This window comes from Arvicanthis niloticus, chromosome 26 (genome assembly GCF_011762505.2).
Source record: "Arvicanthis niloticus isolate mArvNil1 chromosome 26, mArvNil1.pat.X, whole genome shotgun sequence".
NCBI classification, from domain to species: Eukaryota; Metazoa; Chordata; class Mammalia; order Rodentia; family Muridae; genus Arvicanthis; species Arvicanthis niloticus.
The window spans coordinates 7,294,594-7,320,163 of record NC_133434.1 but is presented as its reverse complement, the minus strand read 5'-3'; the positions used below and the strand labels follow the sequence as shown (position 1 = coordinate 7,320,163).

The 25,570-nt window shown below is 39.9% G+C and overlaps 1 protein-coding gene across 1 annotated transcript; it reads left to right on the top strand.

Moving 5' to 3' along the window:
* The first annotated feature begins 310 nt into the window (after positions 1-310).
* Positions 311-23,709, top strand: LOC143439004 (von Willebrand factor A domain-containing protein 5A-like). Its single transcript, XM_076924714.1, has 20 exons — positions 311-424; positions 1,372-1,447; positions 4,475-4,532; positions 4,649-4,851; positions 5,111-5,333; positions 5,449-5,624; positions 5,835-5,949; positions 8,891-9,060; positions 9,788-9,876; positions 10,027-10,171; positions 10,649-10,728; positions 14,883-14,997; positions 15,717-15,881; positions 16,917-17,017; positions 17,325-17,545; positions 19,100-19,255; positions 19,380-19,466; positions 19,933-20,063; positions 22,453-22,579; positions 23,047-23,709. The coding sequence occupies exons 3-20, from the start codon at positions 4,490-4,492 to the stop codon at positions 23,091-23,093; spliced, it is 2,394 nt and encodes a 797-aa protein (XP_076780829.1). The 5' UTR covers positions 311-424; positions 1,372-1,447; positions 4,475-4,489; the 3' UTR covers positions 23,094-23,709.
* The last annotated feature ends 1,861 nt before the right edge of the window (positions 23,710-25,570 follow it).

Sequence of the window (25,570 nt, the reverse complement as noted above, 5' to 3'; positions counted from 1 at the left end):
GGAAAAATAGAGCCATTGCTCTAAATTTTTTTTTTCAAGACAGGGTTTCTCTGTGTAGCCCTGGCTGTCCTGGAACTCTATAGACCAGGCTGGCCTTGACCTCGAACTCAGAAATACGCCTGCCTCTGCCTCCCAAGTGCTGGGATTAAAGGCCTGTGCCACTACTGCCCAGCTCATTGCTCTAAATTTTAAACAAAACACTTTCATCTTTCCATCAAAACAAAAGCAGAAATTCATTATTTCATTCAGAATTTTCAGTCCATCCCTTCCCTCATACAAGTGTAACTTTATAGCTGGTCCCTAGAAGGGGGCGTGGACTTCCTGGAAGTTCTGCTTTCACTTTGTTTTCTAGCTGTGGAGATTTCTGGAGGTTGGTGATTGCTCTGCTCTCTCTGGGAAGAATCCTACCTGATCCCTCTAAAGGGTAAGAGCCTTTTATTCTGGTTAACAGCACAAGTATTTATTGTAAGTGCCATTTAGTGGGAAACCATGGGGTCTGGGGTGTGCTGTGGGGCAGAATCATCCTGGTGTGTGTTTCCATAAGATTTTTCGAGGTTGATAGTACAGAAACGATCTCAATTTCAGTTTCGTATTCTCCCTGCTTCCCTTCTGCAATTGATTCCTGCTGGAAAATTTAAAAACTATTTTCTGCCTCCCTTCTCCCCCTTCATCTTACTGTCTCTAACCCCCCAGCCCTGGTTATTCTTTAACTTCCCTCTTGTTACTCTTCCTTCAATTTACAAGCCCCCAGCCCCGGTTTTTCTTTGATTTTCCTCTTGTTACTCTTCCTTCAATTTACAAGAAGAGTTTTTTTTTGTTTTTTGTGTTTTCTTCTCAGTTTCAGTTTAGTTTTTCCTATGGAAATGCAGCATTGATTGTCCACCCACCTTGATCCCTTGTATCCCATAAACCCTTGTTTATAGACACTGGAGAAATTGAAATGGTGCTTTCTGTAAATATCTGGCACTGCAGGTCTTAGATGGAGAGGCTAAGGATTAAATAACCATTTTTATTCAAGGCTCTCCACTCTAGCACTTTCCTTGGCTTTAAGCACAGATTCTCCCTCTTCTGGCAGCTGTAAACAGCAGGGGTGTGGCCAGATGACTCACTAAACTCTCTGGCTGCAATTTAAGCTGCTCACTGTCCTGACTGACTGTTAGCTTTATAGATACATCCAGTTTAAGGCTGTAACTTTGATCATGTCTATAGCCAGTCTTTAACTCATGGTGTGTTAACACCTGCAGCATCTGGTTGACTGTGGAAGGGGGAAGGAGGGGGAAAGGGTAGAAGACTCAGTGAGGGAAATTTGTTCTGAGGTTGAAATCAGGAAATAAATATTTCATTCTAATTGATCCCTCTCTCTTCTCTCAGCCTCCTGCAGTGGCCACGGCCAGCCTGAGATCTCTGCAGTCAGACATAGTCTATCCTTTAGCTGTGCTGCTCCTGGGTGAGTCTCCTGCTATAAGCTTCTAGCTAGTGTCAGTAGAAATTCTTCCCCCATACTCCACCCAATCTAAAAGAGGGGACTTCTGCCCCTAGACCAAGCAGAGATGGGCAACCCAGAACCCCCTCTGACTGGCGATTTGAATTCTTGCTTAGGCTGTGAGGCTAAGCACTGCAAGGGAATATAAATAAAAAGTTAAAAATATGTTTCTGGGTTCCCTGAGGGACAAGCCTGACTGCATAGGGGTTGATGTCAAAAGTATCCCCTCTCCAGGAAAAAGACATTGGGATGAGTATGGCCCTCATGCCTCACTGGACACCAACCGGAGGACTGGAGCCATTACAAGGTCCCCATTAATTACTGGAGGTCAGGCTTCTATCCCCGCCTTCACAAGATTAGATACAATTGCCATGGCCCTTCTATACTTGGAGAAGGGAGGAGATGTCAGGGGCCTAAAATCAGTCATAGGCCTAAAATCAGTAATTGGCCTGACATATATGCCCGCTAACCCAAAGTCACTGAAACAGATGGCTATAAGCTATTATAAACAGGCAGCTTCTGTGGAAATTTACCAGCCCGAGTAGTCATAGACTGGGTAAATGGGCCGCCTTGGCGGATAGTACCAACTTAGATAAGTACAAGTGAATCATAGGCAGAGTCATAGTGACCTGTCCCCTGAATCTTCATTCACCCAGTTGATACCGTGTTTTGAAAGATATCTGTATCCCTCCCTCCCAAACACCGATGCTCCTGTGTCATCCCCTTCCCCACATCATGCCTTTTTGTGTTTATAACCCCTGTGTGAAAAAGCAAAAATTACAATTTGATTTAAAAAAAAGTAATAAATGAAAAAAAAGAAAAAAAGAACTAAGCCATCTGTCCATGTAAACTCATCACAAATATAATTTAGTTCTTAAATCACAGAAAAGGACACATTTCAGATGCCCATCAGTCAATCACATGAGATCTGTTGCTCTTCTTTAAACAGTGTATTTTCATTACTTGAAATTAAATTTTGTATAAATCACTATGGAGATAGTCACTACATTACATCCCTTAAGGTGATTTGTGATTTCTCAGGTTTACAATGTTAAATATTTTCTCCTAATGATCTTTACTTGTTACAATTAACGTATGTGTTAAAATTAAATAAATTCAGAAAAATGATAAAAAAAAAAAAAAAAAAGATGGCTAGGTGATCGGACAGGTCCTACATTGGGTGACTTCATGCAACCACCTGCAAGGAGACCATGTGTGAAGATGGATATTCATTGAGCTCAGCCTAGTAAAAAGCCAGCAATTTTTTTCTGGAACGGTGGGTGGTAAATATAAACTTTTTGCTGGAGTATCTTGAGCAACTTCGAGGTCCCCTATAAAACCTTCAGAATCTTAGATTGGAATTGCTCACAGATGGAAAGCTGATCTTTCAAGAGAGTTTTCCAGCCTGTATTTGAAAGAAAGGGCTAGATTTCTAGGATACTTAGACCCTTAACTGTGCTTCTGAACAAGCATGGTATGTGTTCCCAGGTGTGCCCATTCAGTTCCTTATGATGCATTTCCAAATATATATTTTAATTTATCCTTTGAAAAGTATATAGATGTGTGAAATGTATTTTGATTATATCCCCATACCTGCCCTATCCTCACTTTTTAGCTCCTCTTGACCCATAACAGGTCTCTCTCCCAACTGCATATCCTTCTACATTTTTTCTTAACTTATTGAATCCAATAGTGTCTAGATGTGAATAGGTGTGGGGTCATGATTAGAGCAGGCACAACGTACCAAGGACGAAAGCCACTGAAGAAAAATTTTTCTTCCATTCCAAGTAGCTATCAAATGCAAAACTGCTCAAGTAGGGTTTGGACTATATGTCTCCTTCCTTGATCTTTGCTAAATATTGATTGGTTTGACTGGGCATGTCTTCAGACATGTCTTATGTTGGTAAGAACCCCTGCTCTGAGATAGTGAATACAATGAATAGAAAATGCTGACTTTCAATAGTCCTCCCTGGCCCCTGCCTCTCAGAAACTTTCTGAAGCTTCCTTGTGTTCTCTGAGTATAGGTTACAGGGTAATAGGTACTCTTGTGTGGGAATGCAGACAAGATGATAATAGCTGCTCATTTAGCCCTAGGCATTTCTCAGTCTCTTATTTCCTTTCTGCATTCAACCAGTAGTGATTACATGACAGTATCTTGAAAATAAATATCAAGAACAAAACAGTGGGTGATTTCAGTACTAAGTCCTAAGGAAAAGTGATTGAATAAAAGGAGTGTAATGCATGATGTCATTTGAATCACATGGCTAGGTCATTACAAGCTCTGCCTTTTCTTCTGAAGGACCAGAATGCAAGTCCCAGGTCCTACATGGGAGCTCACAGCCATCATTAACTCTAGTCCCAGGAGATTCAGCATCCTCATCTGGCCTCTACTATGTGTAATGTTATGTATAAGAGTGTCTGCCTGAACATGATACACAGACATGCCTTCAGGCAAACACTCCTACACAGAACATAAAAATAAACCAAATATTTTAAAAATTGAAAAACAGATCTTGAAATGGAATGACTCAAAGTAAATGATAATAACAGTGTCAACAGGAGCAACACAGATGTCCGTCCTCACTGATAAATACCTCCTATGAGCCAGACCTTAGTAATAGAAATAATGTCCCTCGCTTTGATTCTGTATGGAGAATGCTGATGTGCAATGAGGTTAAAGTATGGCTCCTATCCAGGTCTCTTTGGATGGTTCATTCAACACTGTTTGAAAAAAAAAAAAAAAGAATGGAATTTGATGCATCCTCAAGATATTTTAGTGATTTCCTACTTAGTGGACACTTGCACCCTCCCCAACCAAGCACCATTAACCAGCAACCTCACCACTGGCATCTCTCCTCATTTTGAACATCTAATTGCTTATTGCTACACTAAAATTTTGAAGCTGTGTCTGCAAGAGAAAACCACATAAATTACTGGCATTGATGATGTGACTCCTAACCTGAACCTCTTTATGGTGTGTCATTTCCATAGAAGCTTACAATCACCATGGAGCATCACTGTGGCCTGATCACTGGTGACAAGGAGAAAGGTAAGCCTGGCTTACAGGTCTTAGTGATGAGAGCTGTGTACCCAGAACAACTCCTCATCTTTGGGTATCACTGTAGAAAAGCCTGTTGATTTCCTAACCCCTGATCTCTTCCACAGTACCACTGAAGAACATCTCAGTGACCTTGTCCATCAGTGACTTTGTGGCTGCTGTGGCTGCCACCTTAAATTATGAGAATGAGGAGAAAGTCCCATTAGAGGCAATCTTTGTGTTTCCTATGGATGAAGACTCTGCTGTCTACAGCTTCGAAGCCTTGGTGGATGGGAAGAAAATTGTGGCAGAGTTGCAGGATAAGACGAAGGTCTGAGGGATGAGTACATTGTCTTTTCTTTCTTTGAAATCACATTCTTCTTTATCTTTATAAACAATTCATAAGTGCTGATGTTGCCTGTTCCTTTATTCATTCATTTTTAAGTACCATGTGTCCCAAAGTGATGCAAAGGAAATGAAGTAGAAGACATTAGATGAATCATAAAGTTTACAGGATCCATGACACTCACTTTGAACACTTTGTATTTTCCTGATCACTTTTGATTTCATTTGAGTGCATCCTTCTCTAGGCTCATAGCGAGTATGAGGAAGCCCTCTCCCAGGGCCACCAAGCATACTTATTGGAAGAGGATGACTATTCCAGGGATGTCTTTTCTTGCAATGTGGGGAACCTGCAGCCTGGAGCTAAGGTCGCTGTTACCCTGAGGTATGTGCAGGAACTGCCCTTGGAAACAGATGGGGCCTTGCGCTACCTGCTCCCAGCAATCTTGAATCCAAGATATCAGCTCACTGGTAAGTCATTACTGCCTTTGACAAAGCAGTGATAGAATGACTGAAAATATACACAAAATTTGATTGTGCTGGAAATTGTAACTATGAAAGAGAAAATGAATGTTCTTTTTTGTAGAACAGTCAGCAAACACTTGCTTGAACGTACAGAAAACCACAGTTCCTTTGGAGGACCTGCCTTACACACTCAGCATGGTTGCCACCATCACTTCCCAGCATGGTATTGAGAGGGTCCAATCCAATTGCTCCTTGAGCCCTATTCAGTACCTCACAGATGACAAGACTTCGGCTCAGGTGAATAATAAAAGAACACTATTGTCAGTGTCAGTCTCTGCAAACTTCATTGTTGACCTGGTCCTCACTCAACCTTCCCACATCATGGTTGGATTTTTGCTTCTGATTATGCTCCTGATGGAAGAAGCCTGCAACCCTGAACTCTGACCTTATCTCAGGGAGCAATCAGTGGGAATTCTAACATGGCTCCTCTCCTGGTCCCCTACTCAGGTTTCCTTGACTGAAGGGCACAAGTTTGACCGGGATGTGGAACTCCTGATTTACTACAGTGAAGTGCACAGCCCCAGTGTAGCTGTGGAGATAGGGATGCAGGACATGAAGCCAGGTATTTTCTGTCTCCCACTAAGGTCCCTTTCTAAGATGTGACTTTCAATTGTTCTTGATTTCCTGTCCTCTATCTTGGATCAATATAAGGCCATTGAAATGTTGACTTTTTACTTCCACATAGAAAAATGAAAACCACTTAATAGGTAATCAGGTGATTATGTCCTTTAGGCTAAGTCACATAGAGGGAAAAATATGACCAAGTAATTCACAAGAAATCATTCAGCCCATTACCAACATGTGACAATGACTGTTCTTCATAAAACGGACGATTAAAACAGTAATCCCGTGACTCCTTCCTTTATAGCATCAGTGATGTCCAAGTCTGATAAAGCCTCATGCTTTACATGGTATGGTGAGTTACATTCTCAGATAGCATAGAAGCAAATTAATTTGTTTCGACTGTTTTGAAAGTATTTGGGCTACAAATAGAAAAGTAAATACTCAGTTTAGCAATTTATTTACTTTAAAATAAATTAAAATATTTATTCAATATGAAGATGATACTGACTTACAATACTGTCCAGTATTATTAAATAACTGAAATGTAAAAATTAAAATCTGTATTATTAATTATATGATGAGTTATAATATTCATTATTAAAATAATGTACATTTACAAATTGGAAGGCTTAAATAGAAGATCTCCAAATAATGAGAATGAAAATGTAGTTACAGTTCTTCTTAGTACTGTAAAATAATCATTGGGGTAGGAAATAATCTAGGCATGCAAGTTCTGTTTTCTTAATGAATAATAATGGCACTTTAGCTAAGTATGTTTTGTTCAATTTATCACACCTGCATGCCATCTTGCTGCCACATCTTTCTTCCTTCCTTCCTTCCTTCTTTCCTTCTTTCCTTCTTTCCCTTTTTCTTTTTTCCTTTCATCCTTTTTTCTTTTGTTCTATAACTAGTAGGAATTGCCAAATTTAGCATAGAATTACTTTTAGTTTTTCTTTGTTCTAAAGAAATTAAACTGTGAAACCATCTCTCAAACTCCTTCTTTGTAATGTACCTGATAGTTTTTTCTTACACTATGCTCCAGTGGGTTTTGATTTTTATTTACATTTAGTTGTCATTTTAAACATTTCCCTGTAGGTGCACTTAACTTGTAGAAAGGGTGGCACCACACACATTGTTGGTTTGCTTGCTTTTGTTTTTCTGGCCCATTCTGCCCTGGGTTTCAGGGATCATACACACCACAAGAAGGGTACTGAAACTTATGTATCTTCAAGATGGATGCATAGGAGTTTCTTGGGTGTCAATGATTTTCACAGTGTGACATCTGGGCTTGCCTTTTTTTTGTTGTGACATTAAGCACTGAGGACTTTTCCATGAAACTGAGTTTTCATACTCAACCCGCCATCGACTTCACATTATCAATATTTGGCAAAGGTGCTTTCACACTGTACAAGTGGGGGCATTCTGATCTTCCCTCACCATTTGGTCTCTTGTCTCTGAGGTCCCTCAGGGGAACCCCAGCTTCTCTGTATTTCTTGTCACTGCCTCATTTCCTCTGCAGCTCTGTGATCTGTCTTTGTGGGTCTTGATGATTTCTTGATCCCTTTTTGGAATCTCATGACATATTCAAGACATATATTTGGTCTTCATCCAGATCATCTCAATTCTCCCGATAGAACCTCACAGTCCTGGATCTGACTATGTAATAACTGAGATCTCACCTTCCTTCTGGGACACCTCCTTAGTGCTATGAAGATTTTCTCATCTCCTTTCTGTGACCAGCTTGTATAGGCTACTGGAGGATGTAGTTGTTCATATCTCAGCCTAGATAATTTCTTCCATCTAGGATTCCTAATTCTTGCTTCCTAGTGCACATATTTTTCCAGATATCTGCCCGTTCTCATACCCTTCAGAAGCAAAGGGAAGCTTGACAGGTAGTTTAGCTCTCTAGAGCCTTCTAATGTTACATCAGCATGAAGCATAGCCCTAATAAACTAAGAGAATGTTACACTTAAAACATAATTGCACAAAGTTAATAAGCATAATGTATAAAATTATAATTAACTGCTCAGTATGAGTTAAGGCCTACCTTCCATTCCTTAAGCATATTGTACGACTTGACCTTACAATAACCCTGTAGTAGGTTACTGTAGAAGAGGAAACTGAGGCTAAAAGCAGAGCTGCTCATTAAAAAAAAAAAAAGGAAGCTCTGACTTATGAAAGTGAAATCATTTAAATTATTTTTAAAGAACTCGTAGACACTATACATGGAAGGCTGACCAGTTTCTCACCAATGTGGACATATATTGTAACATGCTTGTGGATACACTTCAGTCTTCTCAAAAGACTAATAGTGTCATGGTAACCACCTGTCTCTTTAGATAGGAAGAAATCTACTTTAATGTATTAAAAATAACACTTCATTTGCATAAGTATATATCTAAAGATATGGATCCCACTCATGTTTATAATGTTTTCCCCTAATTTCTAGAGCAATACTTCAGAGTAGCCTGCCTTTGGAATTTACTATTTTAAACATTATGCATATGAGCATCATTTTAACCAATAGTGTAAAGGAGGACTTAACCCAGTGACTCATGTGATCTCTTTCTCATGAACAAGATTCTATGAGATTTACCTCTATTCAGAATCTTGACTGTATCCTTGAACTCATGCAGGAAGCTGGTAAGCTAAAGTGCCCTACTCGAGTGTTTCGATGTCCAGATTTCGCACACACTGATACTGCTGTGCTTTTCTCATCTAATTCCTACCCTGTTTTCCTTCCTCTCCCCTCTGTTCTGCTCCGTTTATTTTTATACTGACAGCTCACATTTAGTCCTGTGTGAAAACACACAGAGAGCAAACACAGGGTTCTGTTGGTGCTTTCTGAGTTCACTATTGAATTGGGAAGTGATCCTTGGGGAACTTTAGAACACCCCAGCTTCCTTGTACCCTACAGGGTTCTTCTCCTTTCTCTACAGATAGCTTGATGGGAGCTCCTTCTGCAATGGTGAGTTTCTACCCAGATATCCCAGAAGTGGAGGCCTCAAAGGCCTGTGGAGAATTTGTGTTTCTCATGGACCGCTCAGGAAGTATGGAATGCCCCATGAGCACAGAGACAAATTCTCAGCTACGCATAGAGGCTGCCAAGGTAGGCCAGATCCTTCACTATTTAGCAGTGCTGTGTGAGAAGGATTAGGAAGGGTAGAAGTAGGCCCATTTGTAGCTGTAGGTCGGTTCTGTATCTGAGCCACAGCAAGTATAGCCACTATGTTCTCAGCCTCGAAGTACAAGGACATAAGATGGTAACATTTCTTACCTTTAGGAACTAGTCTGGGGTCTGTATGTTTGGTAGTGATATGCTTTGTAAAATTAAGTATGAAGTGCCAGGAGGGGGTGACTTAGTGGGCTCATACTAAGGCATCAAGAACCAGCCATAAGTTGGGGCTAGTATAAAATGAAGTTTATTCTGGGGCACGAGAAGGGGACTAAGAAGGGAGTAGAGGCAGAGAAATAGAGGGAACAGAAAAGAACAGAGTTGGGACAGAAAGAAAGGAGAGGCAAAGAGAGGAGGCCAGCGTAGAAGACATGGGGGGGGGGTGAGAGAGAGAGGGAGAGAGGGAGAGGAGAGGGAGGAGGGAGAGGGAGAGGGAGAGGGAGAGGGAGAGGGAGAGGGAGAGGGAGAGGGAGAGAGAGAGAGAGAGAGAGAGAGAGAGAGAGAGAGAGAGATCAGAGAACTCCAGGGAGGAAACAATTCTTTTAAAGCAAGCCAGGCTGTTACCTGGCTGTTGCTAGGTAACCACTGGGCAGAGCTTAGAAGACATGCTAACAGGTAGAGCCCTCTTTCCCTCTATCTCACTGTCTTTTCTCACCTTCAGGAAACGCTGTTGCTGTTGCTGAAGAGTCTGCCTATGGGCTGTTATTTTAATATCTATGGATTTGGATCTTCCTATGAAAAATTCTTTCCGTAAGTGTTTTGCAAGACATGTGCTTTAAAGGGGGATCTGGACTTTTAAAAAGACTTAACGCAGAGCTGACCTGAACACTTGGTTTGTCAGGAGTAACAAGGTGCAATGTATGTTACTGCCATGTGACTCGACATGCTTGTTTCTCTAAGGGAGAGTGTGAAGTACACTCAGGAAACGATGGAAGATGCAGTGAAAAGAGTGAAGGGTTTAAAAGCCGATTTAGGGGGCACTGAAATCTTGATGCCCCTCTGCAACATTTACAAGGCAGCCTCCATTCCTGGACACCCCCTGCAGGTGAGCCCTGGAACCATAGTCAGAGCAAAAATAGCTCTGCATAGTTTTAAAGAGAAAAACAAAACAAAAACAAAAACAAAAAAAAAAAAAAAAAAAAAAAACCAAAACAGGCTAAGCCAAGAATGATAAAGAGGGAAATTCTTCAGTAACCCAATTCTGAGTAGTCTTCTGTATAGAACTGAGAAATGCTCTGTAAAGAGAAAACCACATGAAAGGCAGCACTTTTTTCTTTATTCCAAGTGGTTAGGCAGTTGATACCACAAGGCTTCAGAGGAAGCAGCAGGGGGAGGATGGGAAACTTCTCAGGGATCTGAAAAGTCCCTGTGACAGCATGGAGCCAGTGGCAGTGAAGCACTAATGTCCCTGCCCCTGTGTGAAGAAGCTTCAAAGACAGGAAACAGCTGTGTCCTTGAGGATTCATGTGTTGCCTTCTAATGAGCTCGACAGATGCTCAACAGGATCTTCTTTCTCTTTCAGCTCTTTGTCTTCACAGATGGAGAAGTGAGTGACACATTCAGTGTCATTAGAGAAGTTAAGTTAAACAGCAAGAAACACAGGTATGAGGAGAGAATGGTTTCTTCTGTGCTGACTGGAGCCCAAGCAATGCCACATGAGACTTGTTCCACATGCTATCCGGGGAGCATAGTGACTAAACAGTTTTTCAGTTATCTACATGAAATTCTCTAGAAAGTTTAAAAATACTATTCCACTTAATGTTTATACCACAATGTTATTGTTCCTTATTTTTCTAACGCTCTGAATGATACATTGAATCATCTTTTCATCGTGATGAGATTGGCAAGTTAAAATCAAAAGTTAATCAAATATTTGGTGTATGTCCAGATGAGCTGTCAGGGTGGACACCCTGAGTGTCTACCCCAGGTCTAGGCCTAGACAGCTGGCAGTCTTCATTTTCTTATTCCACAACTCACTATTTTAAACCTACCTGATGTATAATGCTTCTGCATATTTCTCCATGTTTTTCTGTCATACTGAGTTTCTCAAGATGTCTCTATTCCTGCATACTACATGATTTTTATCTTTTTAATTTCACTAGGTTGTCGCATGTAGAAACAGTCGAGTGTTGCATGTTGGGTTTTCCATGAAGTAGCTCAGTCTGTTTTATATTGATGTTTGTAATGATGATTGCCTTTGAGCATTAGTAATAGTATTCCATGTCACAAGCAATCCATTGGATAATTATTTTATATGAGAGGGTATGAGTAAGCTAAAGGCAAATGTTACTATGTATTTTCAAGGATCTGCTAGAGCCCAACACGACAGGAAGCTAAGCAGAGTTGCAGAAACATACTTACTCACAAGTACCATTCTTTAAGTAGACAGAGTCATCTAAGTTCGCTGGAATAGAAATTTTACAAGCTCTATTATTTAACTCATATTAACTTATACAAAGGATTTCCCAAAGCTTCATTTTCCCATAAAATTATCAGTTAAATTATTTAGTCTTACCCAGTTTTGTGCATGGCACAATACTAGTTCATGCTTTAAAGTTTTCTGTTCTTTGTATCTCTACCTCATATAGTTTTTAATGTTTACTAGCCATTAGAGTGGCCTCTTTTGGTGTGCCTGCAAATTTCTTTGCAAGTGATACTATTTTCTCCAGTAGATTTTTCTGTTTTTCCTGAGCTGCATTTCATTTTAGGTTTTGTATATGAATATATGGATAAGAATATACTCAGTATATAAATGTTAGCTTACCCGCTGGCTTACATTTCACAATCAAAATTTTCTTCTTTGCTTTCTGTGTTTTAAGATAAGCTTCTTTAAGTAGTCCTAACTGGTCTGGAAGTCTCTGACTAGACCAGGCTGTTGTCAATGGGTGTCAGTCTGCCTACTACTGCTTCTAGAGAGCTGGGATTGCAGACATGTGCTACATCCCTGACTCAAGCACCTGACATTTCAATGTCTATTCTCTCAGTTCTCTTTGAGATTACTCCCTTTGTATTTGGCCTGTTGAAGTTTTTCTCTATTCAAGCTATACAGAGCACCTTTGTTCTCTCTATATATCGGTTCTTTGACAAAGTCCTATAAACTCATAATACATTCTGCTTACTATCTCCTTTCATCCTTTCTTATCACCCTCCTGTCTCTGTCAGTCTTCTCTTCCCTACCAGCTCCTTTCCACATTTTATGTTCTTTTACTTTATAATGCTACCCAAGTTGTTAAATCAGTGACATCTGCATGAACATTGAATTGGGTCTATCCTTGGAATCCTGTTGTGGGTATACAACTGAAGTCTATAGATCTCCACGTTCTAGTTCTATGAGTCTTAGGATGTTACTACCACAATAGTCACGCAACGATTGCTTCAGGGAAGATAGCCTACCCAAAAGATGGTATTATCATTTGTAGGGCTCACAGCTAGATCAGATCGTTGAAGCCTTTTGTCCATAAGCAGCCTTTATAGCATCTCTTGATTTCTCTATATCATACACACAAGCTGAGTGGTAGCGTGAGCCATAGACTCATGCTATCTCTCTTTTGTAGGAAGCCATAGCAATGGCAAGACCAATGGCTTTATTTTTTTCAGGTCGAACTTTCTGAACAATGCCTCTTAAGCAGTCACCCCATTTCTGACACTGCATTTTTGTTTAGTAACACATGGTTTCAAGTAGAAGCCTTTTCCAGACACTAGACTATCTCCTTTCCAATTTTAAGTTAGGAAGTGAAGCACAACAAATTTTATTTCACTTCTTCCCACCCCCAGAAGTGAGTTCTAGCCCAGACCTCTATTCAGGTTTCATTCTGAGATAGCATCTAACTGAGTCATCTTGTCTCACCTAGCACAATCTGTACCCCAAACAGGGTGTGAACTTTCAAATTTCCTGAATTAGGATCCTAAGAATCCGGGGTTATCTCTCAACACGAGCAATTTCTTTTAGAGTTTCTGAAGTATACTTCAAGTTCAGTTTACCCACAGATATTTTGTACATCTTGTATCTTTCATTTCCTCATTGAAAATCAGTGTTTGCTTGTCACAATGATCACATGCACATGTGCAGATTGTTTCTGAGCCCTCTGTTCTTTTCTACTGGCCCCTTGATACAAATGTGTTCTCTGGCTATTCTATGTAAATTGATCATCTCTGTCAATTCCTGCTCCTGTAGTATGTTCATTTCAGTAATGAGTTTAAACCATTGTGAGGAAGGTGGTGGTTTTAGCCTTTATTATTTTGTGTGGGAATGGTGACTATCAATAATACATTTTAGTCCACCTTGCACTTTTGAAGAAACTCATCTCAATCCTGATGAACAATCTCTGTCACATATTTTGGATTCGGTTAGTCCATATGGCTTTGGATTTTGGAATGTTCATTAATGTGAAATAATCCCATAAAATTTAAATTATATGTGAGGTTTATGCATCCATGCATACCTGCATCCCACAATGAGCCCAAGACACTGCCCTTTTCCTATTTTATGAAAATGGCCTTTCTTTAATGTTCATTAGAAATAGCTGGTGTCCCATTCAGACCTAGTGGACTTGGTAGGGGGTTGGGATACTCACCTTTACATGGTATCTTTCCACTGATAGGTCTTACTCTTTGCTTTCAACTATTGTCAGATTGAGAGATGTCACCTTTATTCCAACTAAAGTTAAATGAATTGTATAGCTGGGTCAGGTTTTACTGGCATCTACTTATTGGGTATTAGTATTTCTGCATTGTTCTGGGAAAAATTCTCAGGTGTTTTCAGGGATACTGCCACTGACAAAAACTCAAAACTACCATTTTCCTAGTACTTCTGAAACTGCTATGTTTCCAGCCTCGCAGACACAGAGGCTTCAAATGAGAAATGGACAGCATTTGCAGGCTCATTTTATTTTTCTTCTCTGCATTTCCAGGTCTCTATTCTGAGGTTCATATTCTCTCAGCAGTCAGGGGAGCCAATTATCATGGAATTTGGCTGAATTACACAAAGTATTAAAACTCCTGTTTACAGGGCTCTAGTTCTCTCAATCCTAAGTAACATAGTTTAGGTTTTCTGTGAGTAGAACTCGGTTCATTTTGTCTTGAGTCTTGTACTTGAGTCCTATAGGTCAGAATCCTTTAACTAGTCATATATTTCACCTCTGAGTCTTCTGTAGAACACATGTCTGAAAACTCCACTAGTCTGTCTGTCTTATTGAGAATGATAACACCAATAGTGACTGACTTACAGATTATTGAGAAGGAATAAAACTACGGTCTAAATAAACTTTGGTCCTCAAGCTTGATCACCAAACAGACAAAATGTAAGGCCCAATTCAGGGATATTGACTTAATACCAAGAGCCACAGATCCTGAATATATCAGTCACGATGTCAGTGCATTTACTTGTCACTTGATGTTCTCATAATTTACTAGAGGAATTTTGGAGCTAAAACCTTGCTAGTTAGCTGATACCCTATCTGGCCTGTAGTGAGAATAGACATATGACAGACACTGCACATTCATTTATTCATCCTAGATGTTCATCACCAAGATGAAACTGGGCCTTTCCTCATAGAAGACTCATGATATTAAATTGTATCAGTTATTTAGGGGATTTATTACATTCCATAGAAATAAAGCATGGTTTCTTAGTGAGAGCATTGTACTGACTTTGAGGTAAATACCTTATCTCTTCATGCATTTTTCACCAGCCTATGTAAGTCGATAATTCTGCTATGGAGAATCCATCTCTAATGTTCATCATTTTACCATTGCAGATGTTTCTCTTTTGGTATTGGACAAGGAGCCTCTACCAGTTTAATCAAAAACATCGCCCGGGTATCAGGAGGCACTTCAGAGTTTATCACAGGCAAGGAGAGGATGCAGACCAAGGTGAGAACAGACTGAGTTTCCAGAGCTATATAGTCCCAAGTGTCATGGGATAGGACAAGCACACTGGAACAAAGGCAGATGATCCATTCTTCTAAAGGACATATCTTCATGAGTCTCAGACTATACACTTAAAGAGTCTGCTTGTTATTTTTGTTCTGTTCTCATATCAGAAGGCTGGCATCTGACTGTGGCTGCTGGAAATTTTGAAAGGAAGTAATTAAGGCAGTTGTGTCTTTTGTTTTGAAGACAAGAGAGAAAGAAAGTGAAAGCTTTAGCTGCTCTATCTGGAGGCACAGGCTGTACTCTGAGTAAATCCAGTAGAAATACATTCTCCATGCAAAAGACATGAAAGACAAGCAAGTGTGTATGTCTCAGAGACTCAAAAACATGGGTCTCATCCCTTTATTAGAATACAAACAAAATGGAAGATATCACTAAGTACATTTCTCAGCCTCTCTTTCTATGTTGTTAGTGTCCCTTCTCTGTCTCTTTTATAGGTTTTTTTTTTCTTATACATTGCCTTCATACACATCTATACTTTTATATCTCTCGAGTACAACTTCACCATACACATAAGTAGAGGAAAAATAGCATTTCTCACTTTGTACTGGGGATTAGACCTGATATGAGTTATGCCCTAGGTCCTGATAAATACTCCATGGATGACAGTAATTCTTCTCTTTATTATGTATAATTCTGCCTCTTCTTTCCTCCAACAGGCTCTTGGGTCTCTCAAGTTTGCACTACAATATGCAGTGGATAACATCTCTCTGAATTGGGATTTGCCTACCGGTGTGTCTGTTAAAATGCTCTCTCCAGAGCAGCCTGCCATCTTTAGGGGTCAGAGGTTAATCGTCTATGCACAACTGACTGGGCTTCTGCCTGTGAGTCCCTATACTTACTCATTTTTTTCACTCAGTGGAGGCTGTATCAGTGCTTTTATTAACACTGGTGGTTGCTTGGATTTCTGCAAGATATGGCACTTGCCCGGCAGCCATCCATCCATCCTCTGTTGTATATCATGGTTAAGTGGTCCTGCAATGCCCAACTCATAGCCTGACATTCTGTTGACCTGAGGAACTTACAGGTCATGTGTCTGTTTTGTCACCCATGATGTTATGTTTATAAAAAGATAAAGGGGAAAAGAAATATGTTTGGTGGTTGTGTAGTCAGGTATGGAGGAAAGGGGACCTTCCACGGGCCCATGCTGAGGGATCAGCCACAGGACACAAGACTGTATAGTACATAATAGAGTTTATTCTGGGCATGGGGAAGGGAGTTGAGAGGATAGTAGAGACAGAAAAAGGGAGAGACAGAGAGAGAGAGAGAGAGAGAGAGAGAGAGAGAGAGAGAGAGAGAAAAGAAGAAGAAAAGAAGAAGGAGGAGGAGGAGGAGGAGATCCTCAAAGAAGAAGGAGAAAAGAAGAAGAAGAGGAAGAGGAAGAAGAAGAGGAAGAAAAGGAAGAAGAAGAAGAAGAGGAGGAGGAGGAAGGAGGGAGGAGGAGGAGGAGGAGGAGGAGAGAGGAAGAAGAAGAAGAAGAAGAAGAAGAAGAAGAAGAAGAAGAAGAAGAAGAAGAAGAAGAAGAAGAAGAAGAAGAGGAGGAGGAGGAGGAGGAGGAGGAGGAGGAGGAGGAGGAGGAGGAGGAAGAAGAGGAAGAAGAGGAAGAAGAGGAAGAAGAAGAAGAAGAAAAGCTGGCCATGAGCCCATAGACCATAGAGAGAGAGACAGGGTAGGGGAATGGAGAGAGAAGGGGAAGGGGCTAGAGGACAGAGTGGGAGAAAGAGGGCAAGAGAAAGAGAGAGAAGAAGGGGAGTGGCCAGCCCCCTTTATAGTAAGTCAGGCATACCTGGCTGCTGCCAGGTAACAGTGGGGCAGAGCTTTGCCTTAAATGCTAACACCTGCTTTCCTCTTATTTGTAGCAGGGGGAGAGCACTGGCGCAGTGTGCATCAAGCACACCCTCCAAGGCAAGAGTCTGGAAAACAAGGTGACATTTTCCCTACAACCCAAGGCAGATGCCAAGTAAGACTTCGAGCCATGCTGCTTCTTCTCCACATTTTCTCTGCTCTCCCTGCCCTCCCCTCCTCCCCTGCCCTCCCCTTTTCTCTGCTCTCTTTCCCTCACCTCCCTTCTCTTTCTTTATTGTGCAATCCTTAAAAGTTCCACCCTTCCTGTCCCTGACCTCTGCTGTGTCCTCTAGCTCTTCACTTTAGGGTTCATTCATTTAACCTCTTTGACCCTGCATTCCATTCTGACTGCAATCACTAGCTTTTAAGAGTCTTTGATTTGCAGTTACTTCTCTTTAATTTTCTGCAGTATCTTCTTTCAGTTTCACCATTCACCGGCTGGCTGCAAAGTCCTTGATTCAGACCAAGGATTTGGGATCCCATGAGGCCTCGAAGGAAGAAAAAGAGGAAGTGATGAACATCAGCCTTCAGTCTGGAGTCCTCAGCTCTTTCACAGCCTTCATTGCCATCAACAAGGAGCTTAACAAGCCAGTGCAGGGGCCTCTGGCCCACAGAATGATTCCTAGGCCAGAGTTCTATTTAAGTAGGTTTAACCAGAAACTCAAATTTTACTCTGGTATGTTTTATCCCAATTTAAACTTGTATTTACTGTATCTCAGATATCTAAGTACAACATATAAACAATGGTAAGTTTCAGAATCTCATAAATTTAAATTGAAATATATTTCTTAGATATCCTGGGTTTCCCTCATCCTTCTACACCCAAGATATATAGCTTGTCGTAAATTTTCTACAAAACTATATTATGTCCAACTGGGAGGGAGATTTTGTGTAGAAGGACAGAAGAGCACAAGACATATTATGATGCGGAAATATCTGTAAACATTGGGTAACAAAAACACACAATTTGAATCTGACTTTGTTTTTTGATAATTAATCAGTGGCCACTCAGAGTGGCCACTAGATTAACTAGAATCAGTTAATGTTATTGGTAGAATAAGGAATTTATAAAACTAGTAGAGATCAGAAAGGGCTACAGGTGTTTACTAGGAAAAAAACATCAAACCAGTTTCTGGGATGGCAGAAGATCAAGTTGAATATGATGACTTTTTTTTTAAGTAGTCATAAACACTCTTAAGAGTCCTGCGTTGTGGGAATAATTTGTAGCAGGGGTCAGGAGCTTTAAGTGAAGAATGAATTGGGCCCAGGACTGAATTGATTTCTAATGTATGGTTTTGCCATATAGTTCTGAATTATAAATTAAGGCGATGGATTGAATATACTGATGAGGCTGAGAATATGTGTGAGTGCTGTTTAGCTTGAATGAAAAGTAAAGTTTGAAGAAAGGTGACATATTTGGAAAATTAGAGACATTGGGTGCTAAGCACAGGTCAGGTCAAAGACCATTTTTTAAAAATAGGAAACACTACGTTAAAACACTAGAGATATGGGTGTTATGTTTTAAAACTAAGATTAAAATATTTCTGACAAATCAAACAATTCTGCTTAATAGCAATGACTTGAGGGCATGAGAGAGGTGCCTTAGAGCCATAGTCACTGGATTTGAAGAAGGCAAAGTGTAATGTTGTAAAAGTGACATTGGAAGCCTGTGGTGTGGCTTTTTTCTATTTGTGGGTACTGGTCAGAGGTAAATTAAATAATTGAGAGTTGATAGATGTGAGGACACATGGAAGATAACCCAGTTGAGAGAAAAAGCTCAAAATATTTTCTTGAGCTGAGAAAATTGCCACCCTTTCCTTCTGAATCTGGATGCTCAGGGTACATGCTACTTTTGAAGGGGACAGAGATGAAATACCTTTGTAGGTCAGAAAAATAAAGTATCTTACATTAAATTAAATTAAATTAAAGAATCCTCTTGTGTTGAAAGTTAAGATCCAGGTGTGATTGTTTAACATATGGGGGAGGTTTTTAAAGACACAATAGGAAATAGAATGAAGGCTCAGGAGAGGAGGGGTCTGTATGGAGACAGTGACACAGGAGGATGGACCATCATTGTAAGTGGCTGAGGCTGATATGGGTGGTAGGGCTGATGTCTTACTTTCCCACACTTCCTAATCTTTGCCTGCTGTAGAGCACTAAGGATGTGCAACCTTCACTGTGCTTTCCTGTTTTTCAGGTGCCATGGGATGCCCAATGCCAGTAGCAGCATGTGTACAACGTTCCCTGAAATGCTCAGCAATGCCAAATAGAGCATTGTGTAAACTACCTTCCCTGGGAAGCTCAATGCTGAGAGCATCACGTGCACCAGGAATTGTTCCATATACAAGGCAAAGTTAGTATCCCAAAGGGTCTATGGAGACAAACTCCTACAATCTGAGGGCGTTTGTTTCTTGGAAAAGATTCTCAGCAATGTTTGTTTGTCACAGGTACTAATTTTCTCCAACTCCAATCTGCAGGTCTTGACATGACAAAGGTAGAGCCCATCAAAGAGAAGAAAAAGGATTCTTCTACCAAGAAAAGCAACTTGCAAAATGAACACAGAGGTGAAATGGTGCTCAGATTCGTTTTAGTTTCTGGTTTGTGATAAGCACAAACTAATCTTCCATCTCCTTACTTTGAGCTTTTACTACCTAGGGATGACCTGATGCATCAGGCAGTAGGTGATATTTGATATCCCCATGTATTTGCCAGAATGAGTCTAGCTTTATTAATCTACAATATAGCACTTGAGACCTTCTAACTTACTGTAGTTGAGTGTCCTCTAGTTCTTTGAGGTCATTGGCTATTCTTCCTAAACAATATGTGTGTCTTCAATGCTTGGCCCCAGCAGACTCTACTGCTGCTGTGTTTGGACCAAGACCATTTGGACACCCATCATATATCAGGAATAGTTTGGATTTTCTGCAGAATCTTTACTGCAGCCTCCTAGTTCCTCAGGGGGCTGCGATCCCAGTGACTCAGTAATTTCTCATGGCATCCCTCTTTTTTTTTATTATTTCCTTCATAAAGCATTTGGAGAGAATGTTGTGCTGCAGATAATTTCTCTCCAAAAGGCAAATGGTTCCTGGGAGCTGAATGAATATCTGACCAAGATCCTGAACACTAAGTTGAAAGACATCAAAGCTGCAAACCCTGACAAGGTAAGATGCAAAAAGAAACAAGGGGAAGGGCGTGTTCTTCATGAAGTCAGAGACACAATGAGAGTTGAAGTGAACCAGGGCCCAAGAGAGAAATAAGAACATAGGTCATGCAAAGGGGACATTAACTTGTAATATGTAGGTGATTAAATCACTTTTACTTTAGCTGGAGCATACAGAACACAGAACTAAGAGACTAGCTGCTAGAAGGCATGGTCAGATGATGGATGTTAAAGGGAAAAATAAATACTCTTCTCTGTTAGTCTTATTCACTGAGATTATACTGCAAAACATAATATTTTGGTCTTCATACTGTGCTAGGCATTTTTTAATCACTTAATACTCATATATTTATTTGATTCTCATTTCAGTTAAGGCAGGTTCTGCTTTTGCAGCTACATATAGATGAAGAAATTGACCATTAAGAAAACAAACACTGTGGCTGGAGCAATGGCTCAGTGGTTAAGAGCACTGACTGCTCTTCCAGAGGTCCCGAGTTCAAGTCCCAGCAACCCCATGGTGGCTCACAAACGTCTGTAATGGGATCAGATGCATCATTGTAGTGTGTCTCTGAAGACGGCTACAGTGTACTCATATAAATAAATTTAACTAAATCATTAAAGAAAGAAAACAAATACTGTGTGAGCCAGTCAGTGCAGAGCTAAATTCAATTCTAAGAAGCTGTCTTTAGAGCCTCCAACAATACCCCTATTATTACGTTTTTTTTTATGTTCCCAAATAGGATGGCTACAGTAAACTTTATTTAGAATTTTGACATAACCTTCTGAATGGTCTAAATCTACTTGAAAAATTCTTTTCAACAACAGATATATGTCAAATACTGACGAAGAAATACAGTTTTGACTGATTAAAGTATGAAACACAATTATATAAACCTCAGATGTTCTGTGGTTATACTGTTTTCATCATATCTCCTAGTCAGGCCTGGCTACTGAGCCTATGAAATTTGGTGAATCCAAATGAGATGTAAATGTTTTAATCAGTAGAGGGTACCTATCCTACAATATATAAACTGACTTAATTATTTGTGGGTAAAGCCATGGGAATATTTCATTAAAATTATTTCATGTAGAATATTTGTCAAAATGATAATTTTTTTGTTTTTTTCTTCTTTTTTATGATAATTCCTTTTTAACATTTAAAAAAATGAAACCTGCTGCTAGAGAAGTAGATGACCAAGAGAACTCAACACCAGCTTACAGGAGGTCATGTGTTCGATTCAGTGAAAACATAGAGCAAAGTAGAATGAGTGTGTGTGTGTGTGTGTGTGTGTGTCTGTCTGTGTGTGTATGTGTCTGTGTGTGTCTGTGTCTGTGTGTCTGTGTGTCTGTGTGTGTGTGTGTGTGTGTAATGTTGATATATGAATTTCAGTTGGAAACCAGAAAATTTTAAGTGATGAATCTTCAGGCTGATTGTATGTTAGCAGAAAACAATGCCAATGAGTCATGGATCGATGTCAAAAATGGAGACATTTACCTAATGCATCCAAAAAGCTCTGTAATTTTATGGGTCTGTATTTTTAATAATGACCTTAATGGAGATATAGATTAAAGATTTCTTATAGGTAGATAAAAAAAAACTGAAAGGAAAAATGATACACAGGAAACTCAAGATCCCTTGAGCGTTTCTGATCATGATTTGTAATCAGTGCTAACAGGACTAACAAACACTATGCAGCAGGAATAAATGTCAGGAATTGCATCTGGTCCTTTATCCATGGGTGTGTGAGTAGAGACAGAAAACCTACAGAGGACAGATGCACATGGAATCCAGAGGTGTGAACAATAAAACTGAACCAAGATCCTCGGGATGAGCTTCATTCTTGGGCTATGATTACAGATTTCCATATACCATTTACCCTATGCTGTGAACACATCAATATCAGGAAAAAATCTAATATCCATCATTACTACATTATAGTAATCCATAGACAAACTTTAGACAAGTATTTTCACTTTTGTATTACTTATTTTTTGGTTTGGAAATGTGCTACTGATTATTCTTAGGGTTTTTTTTTTTTTTTTTTTTGGCAATTAAGGATAAAATTTTATGAACACAATACCTTAAAAGAAGTCAAATTTACATTTTCTTCTCTTTCCACCATCCAATTACTCACATGCCAAGTGTTTGGAAGTGTTTTGAGGAATGTGATGATGGTTACACTGGATTTATAACATAAGTCCTTTCCTAAATGGTAATGGAAAGCTATCTTTAGGCTGTGACTAGTCTTTCCAATGAGAATGGTAAAAGAAATTCCATGTAGCAGCAGATTAGGGAATGATGCCGAAGGTGATAGTAAATCTATTTGTTTCCTGTTGAGGGACTTCATGTCCTTCCTGCAGAATCACAGAAATTTCCTTCTATTTTGCAGCATGGGGACCCCTCAGCCTGGGCCACAGTCCTGGCTGTGGCCTGGTTGCATGCCAATGGCAAGGAGTTAGAGTGTGAATGGGAGCTTCTGGAAAGGAAGGCTGTGGCCTGGCTTCAGGATCATGCAGGTAGGAGGAAAGACCGTCCCTCCCTCTCCTTCTTTCCATCTGCTTCTCAAGGAGTCATGCATCTATGTGCTGCTGCATACTCAAGAGTCTCCATGGTTGCCCCAACCATACCATCTCAGAACATTGTTCCTCCAGCTGATTCCTCCTTTTCAGGATTAGAGCCAAGTATGTACTTGGTAGTTGGGACAAGCTGAGCAAAGGGAAAGCACACAGGTATGGATGCTTAGCTAAATAAGAGTATCCTTAGGCATGCAGCAAGTACTTCTGGATGTTTATTGTATCCTCATTGCTGTGTCCCTGTGGACAGAAATGACTAAAGCAGAATCAGAAGAAAGCAAGGGAGAGCCAGGGTTACTGCAGGAAGCTAAATCAAGGCAGAAAAGGGATGTTAGGGATAATTGAGGAAGGCTGAGGAAAGAGCTTCCCTCTCCTTTTCCACAGTTCTGACTCTTGTTTCCTCTTTTCAGAGGCTCCTCCATCCCAATGCTTGTGCAAGCTGCCAATAGTGTCCTGAAATTATCAGTGGATCCTGCTGTCTTTGGCATCTAAAGATGTCACCCATGAAAGCAGAGCCTTTCCTGGCTACGACCAAGTCTGTCACTTCTTGGCTGAGACAGCTTCTGGGGTCTATCCATATACCTTTTCTTTCTTGTCATAATGAGGACATACCCACAGCCTTGCTTATCATTCCTGGTACCCTTAGGACTTACAGTAGATAAGACTGACTTTTATATAAAAGTTCAGATTTGTGATTCGCTGAAGATTTTTATGAGATTAATTTTAGAGATAAATAAGATAATTAATCCTTCCCTTTTTAAGTGCAAATTGCTGCCTGCAAGTAACAGGAGTTGGCTAAGAAAACTACCTTGCTTACTCACACTTTTTAAATTGATAACAAGTTGCTTAGTTATGAATGTACCCGGGTTCTTGGGATTACTTTATTTCCTTTACCTGTACTACAAAATGTTATTTCTTGTAAAGATATTATGTAACATCTTGTTTGTTTGTTTTTTTTTATAGTCATTCACTAGAAGGAAAATAGAATGTAATCAAATTGTAATTTTACATTGTTTAAAATATTTTACTGGGATATATAAGACATGGGAAAAAATAAAATTGTTGAAACTTTGCTTCTTCCACCTCTAAGTATATGTGTATGTGTGTATATATATGTGTGTGTGTATACATATGTGTATACATGTACATATATACATGTATATGTGTAAAGTTTACGGGAGAGTGCAATGGAACTTTGTTCCATTCATCAAATTTGTATGTACATTTATGTGTGGGTGTGTGTTGGACCTTGCTCCATCCACTAACTCTGTATATATGTATGTGTATATATGTACATATGTGCATACACATATATATGTATGTATTTATATGTATGACTTGCTCCATCCACTCAATGCATGAATATGTATATGTCTGTCCATCTAACAGTCTGTCTATCAGTATGTATGAAGTTGTTAGAGTCTCGCTTTTGCTTCATTTACCCAGTGTGTGTGTGTGTGTGTGTGTGTGAGTGTGTATGAATTTACTCTCTCTCCTTTTGTCTCTTATACCATCAAGAAATTAGAAGAGTTCAGACTCTCTTTCTGGCTACAGGGAATGCCATACTCAGTACATTAAGCTTCATTCCATCAGAGAAAAGTCTGCTGAGTATTTACTGTAATCACAGGTTGACATGGGAAACAGCCCCTGTTGATACTTGACTATCCCCTGTCAGCTTCTCTCAGCAACCACCCCATGGGCTGTCTGCCTCCGTTTACTCCTGTCTATCGAAGCTGGTAAATGGCAACTTACTTTTGCTCTTGAATGAATATCAGGACCATAGAAGTGAGCTTTATGTTCATAAGAATTGGATGAAAGTTGAAAGTCAATGTGAATATAACAGAGACAGAAGCATCGTCCATAGATTTTCCAATGGAAAACAACTAAGTATATCTTGAATAGATTTAGTTTGTATTCCTGACTGTACCACATGTCTTTGTGTCCATTTTCTAAGTACACAGGTTTAACTAATACAAGGAGATAAGTGTTTCTCCTTAATCTCTAAACTCCTTGTGAGATGACTGGGAGTCCTCAGATGAAGCCTGGGCTATGAGGTTCCTAGCCAGGCTCACTTAGGAGACAGAGAAGAGCAGCTAGGATCAAGGATGTTTGTGTCAATCAGTGTTCTTTCTTCTTTTCTTTGCTGACACTGTGACAAAATACTTGAGAAAATTAATGGAGAAAAGATTTTTTTGGGAGATGACCCAGTATATAGAATATATTTGTGGAAGTCTGACCACCTGAGTTCAGGTCCTACAATTTTATATGATAAGATTGATATGATAGAGCTGCCTTTAATCCCAGTCCTTTCAGAGAGAAACAAAAGATCCCAAGAGCTCACTGGTCAGCCCAACTAGACTATGGTTTAGCCCCAAGTTCAGTGATAAATACTATCTCTGAAATAAGGTGGAGAGTGAACCAGGAAGACTCCTGTTGGTTTTTTTTGTTTGTTTGTTTTGTTTTTTTCCAGAGCAAGTATCTATGACAGATAGCTGCACTTTAGATTTCAAATGACTGGGTTCATTAATCCCTCAGGAGGTGAAAGTAAAAGACATCAGCAGACAGCAGGTAGACAGCAAATCACCAGAAAATCTAGAACTTAGAACATCCTTCAGTACTGACTAGGCAAGCCTTGTTGAAAGAACCAACTAGAGTTCCTGATCTAGCCTTTGAGACAGAGCACAGCACTTGCTTGAGTATTGCTGCTAAGTAAAAGACTAGAGATCAAAGACAGCAAACATCATCAACTTGGGCTTTTAAAGCATCTGGCAGAAATGGCTGGGAAGCCTCACTGCAAGTTCTGGAAAGTAATGCTCGAATCTGGATCGAGAGTTCCCCAGGAGGATATTTTTGAGAAAGAACTTCCAGTATCTCATTCCTTGGGCAGGCATCATTATACCATGGGATAAAGAACACTGACCTTGGTTGAAAACA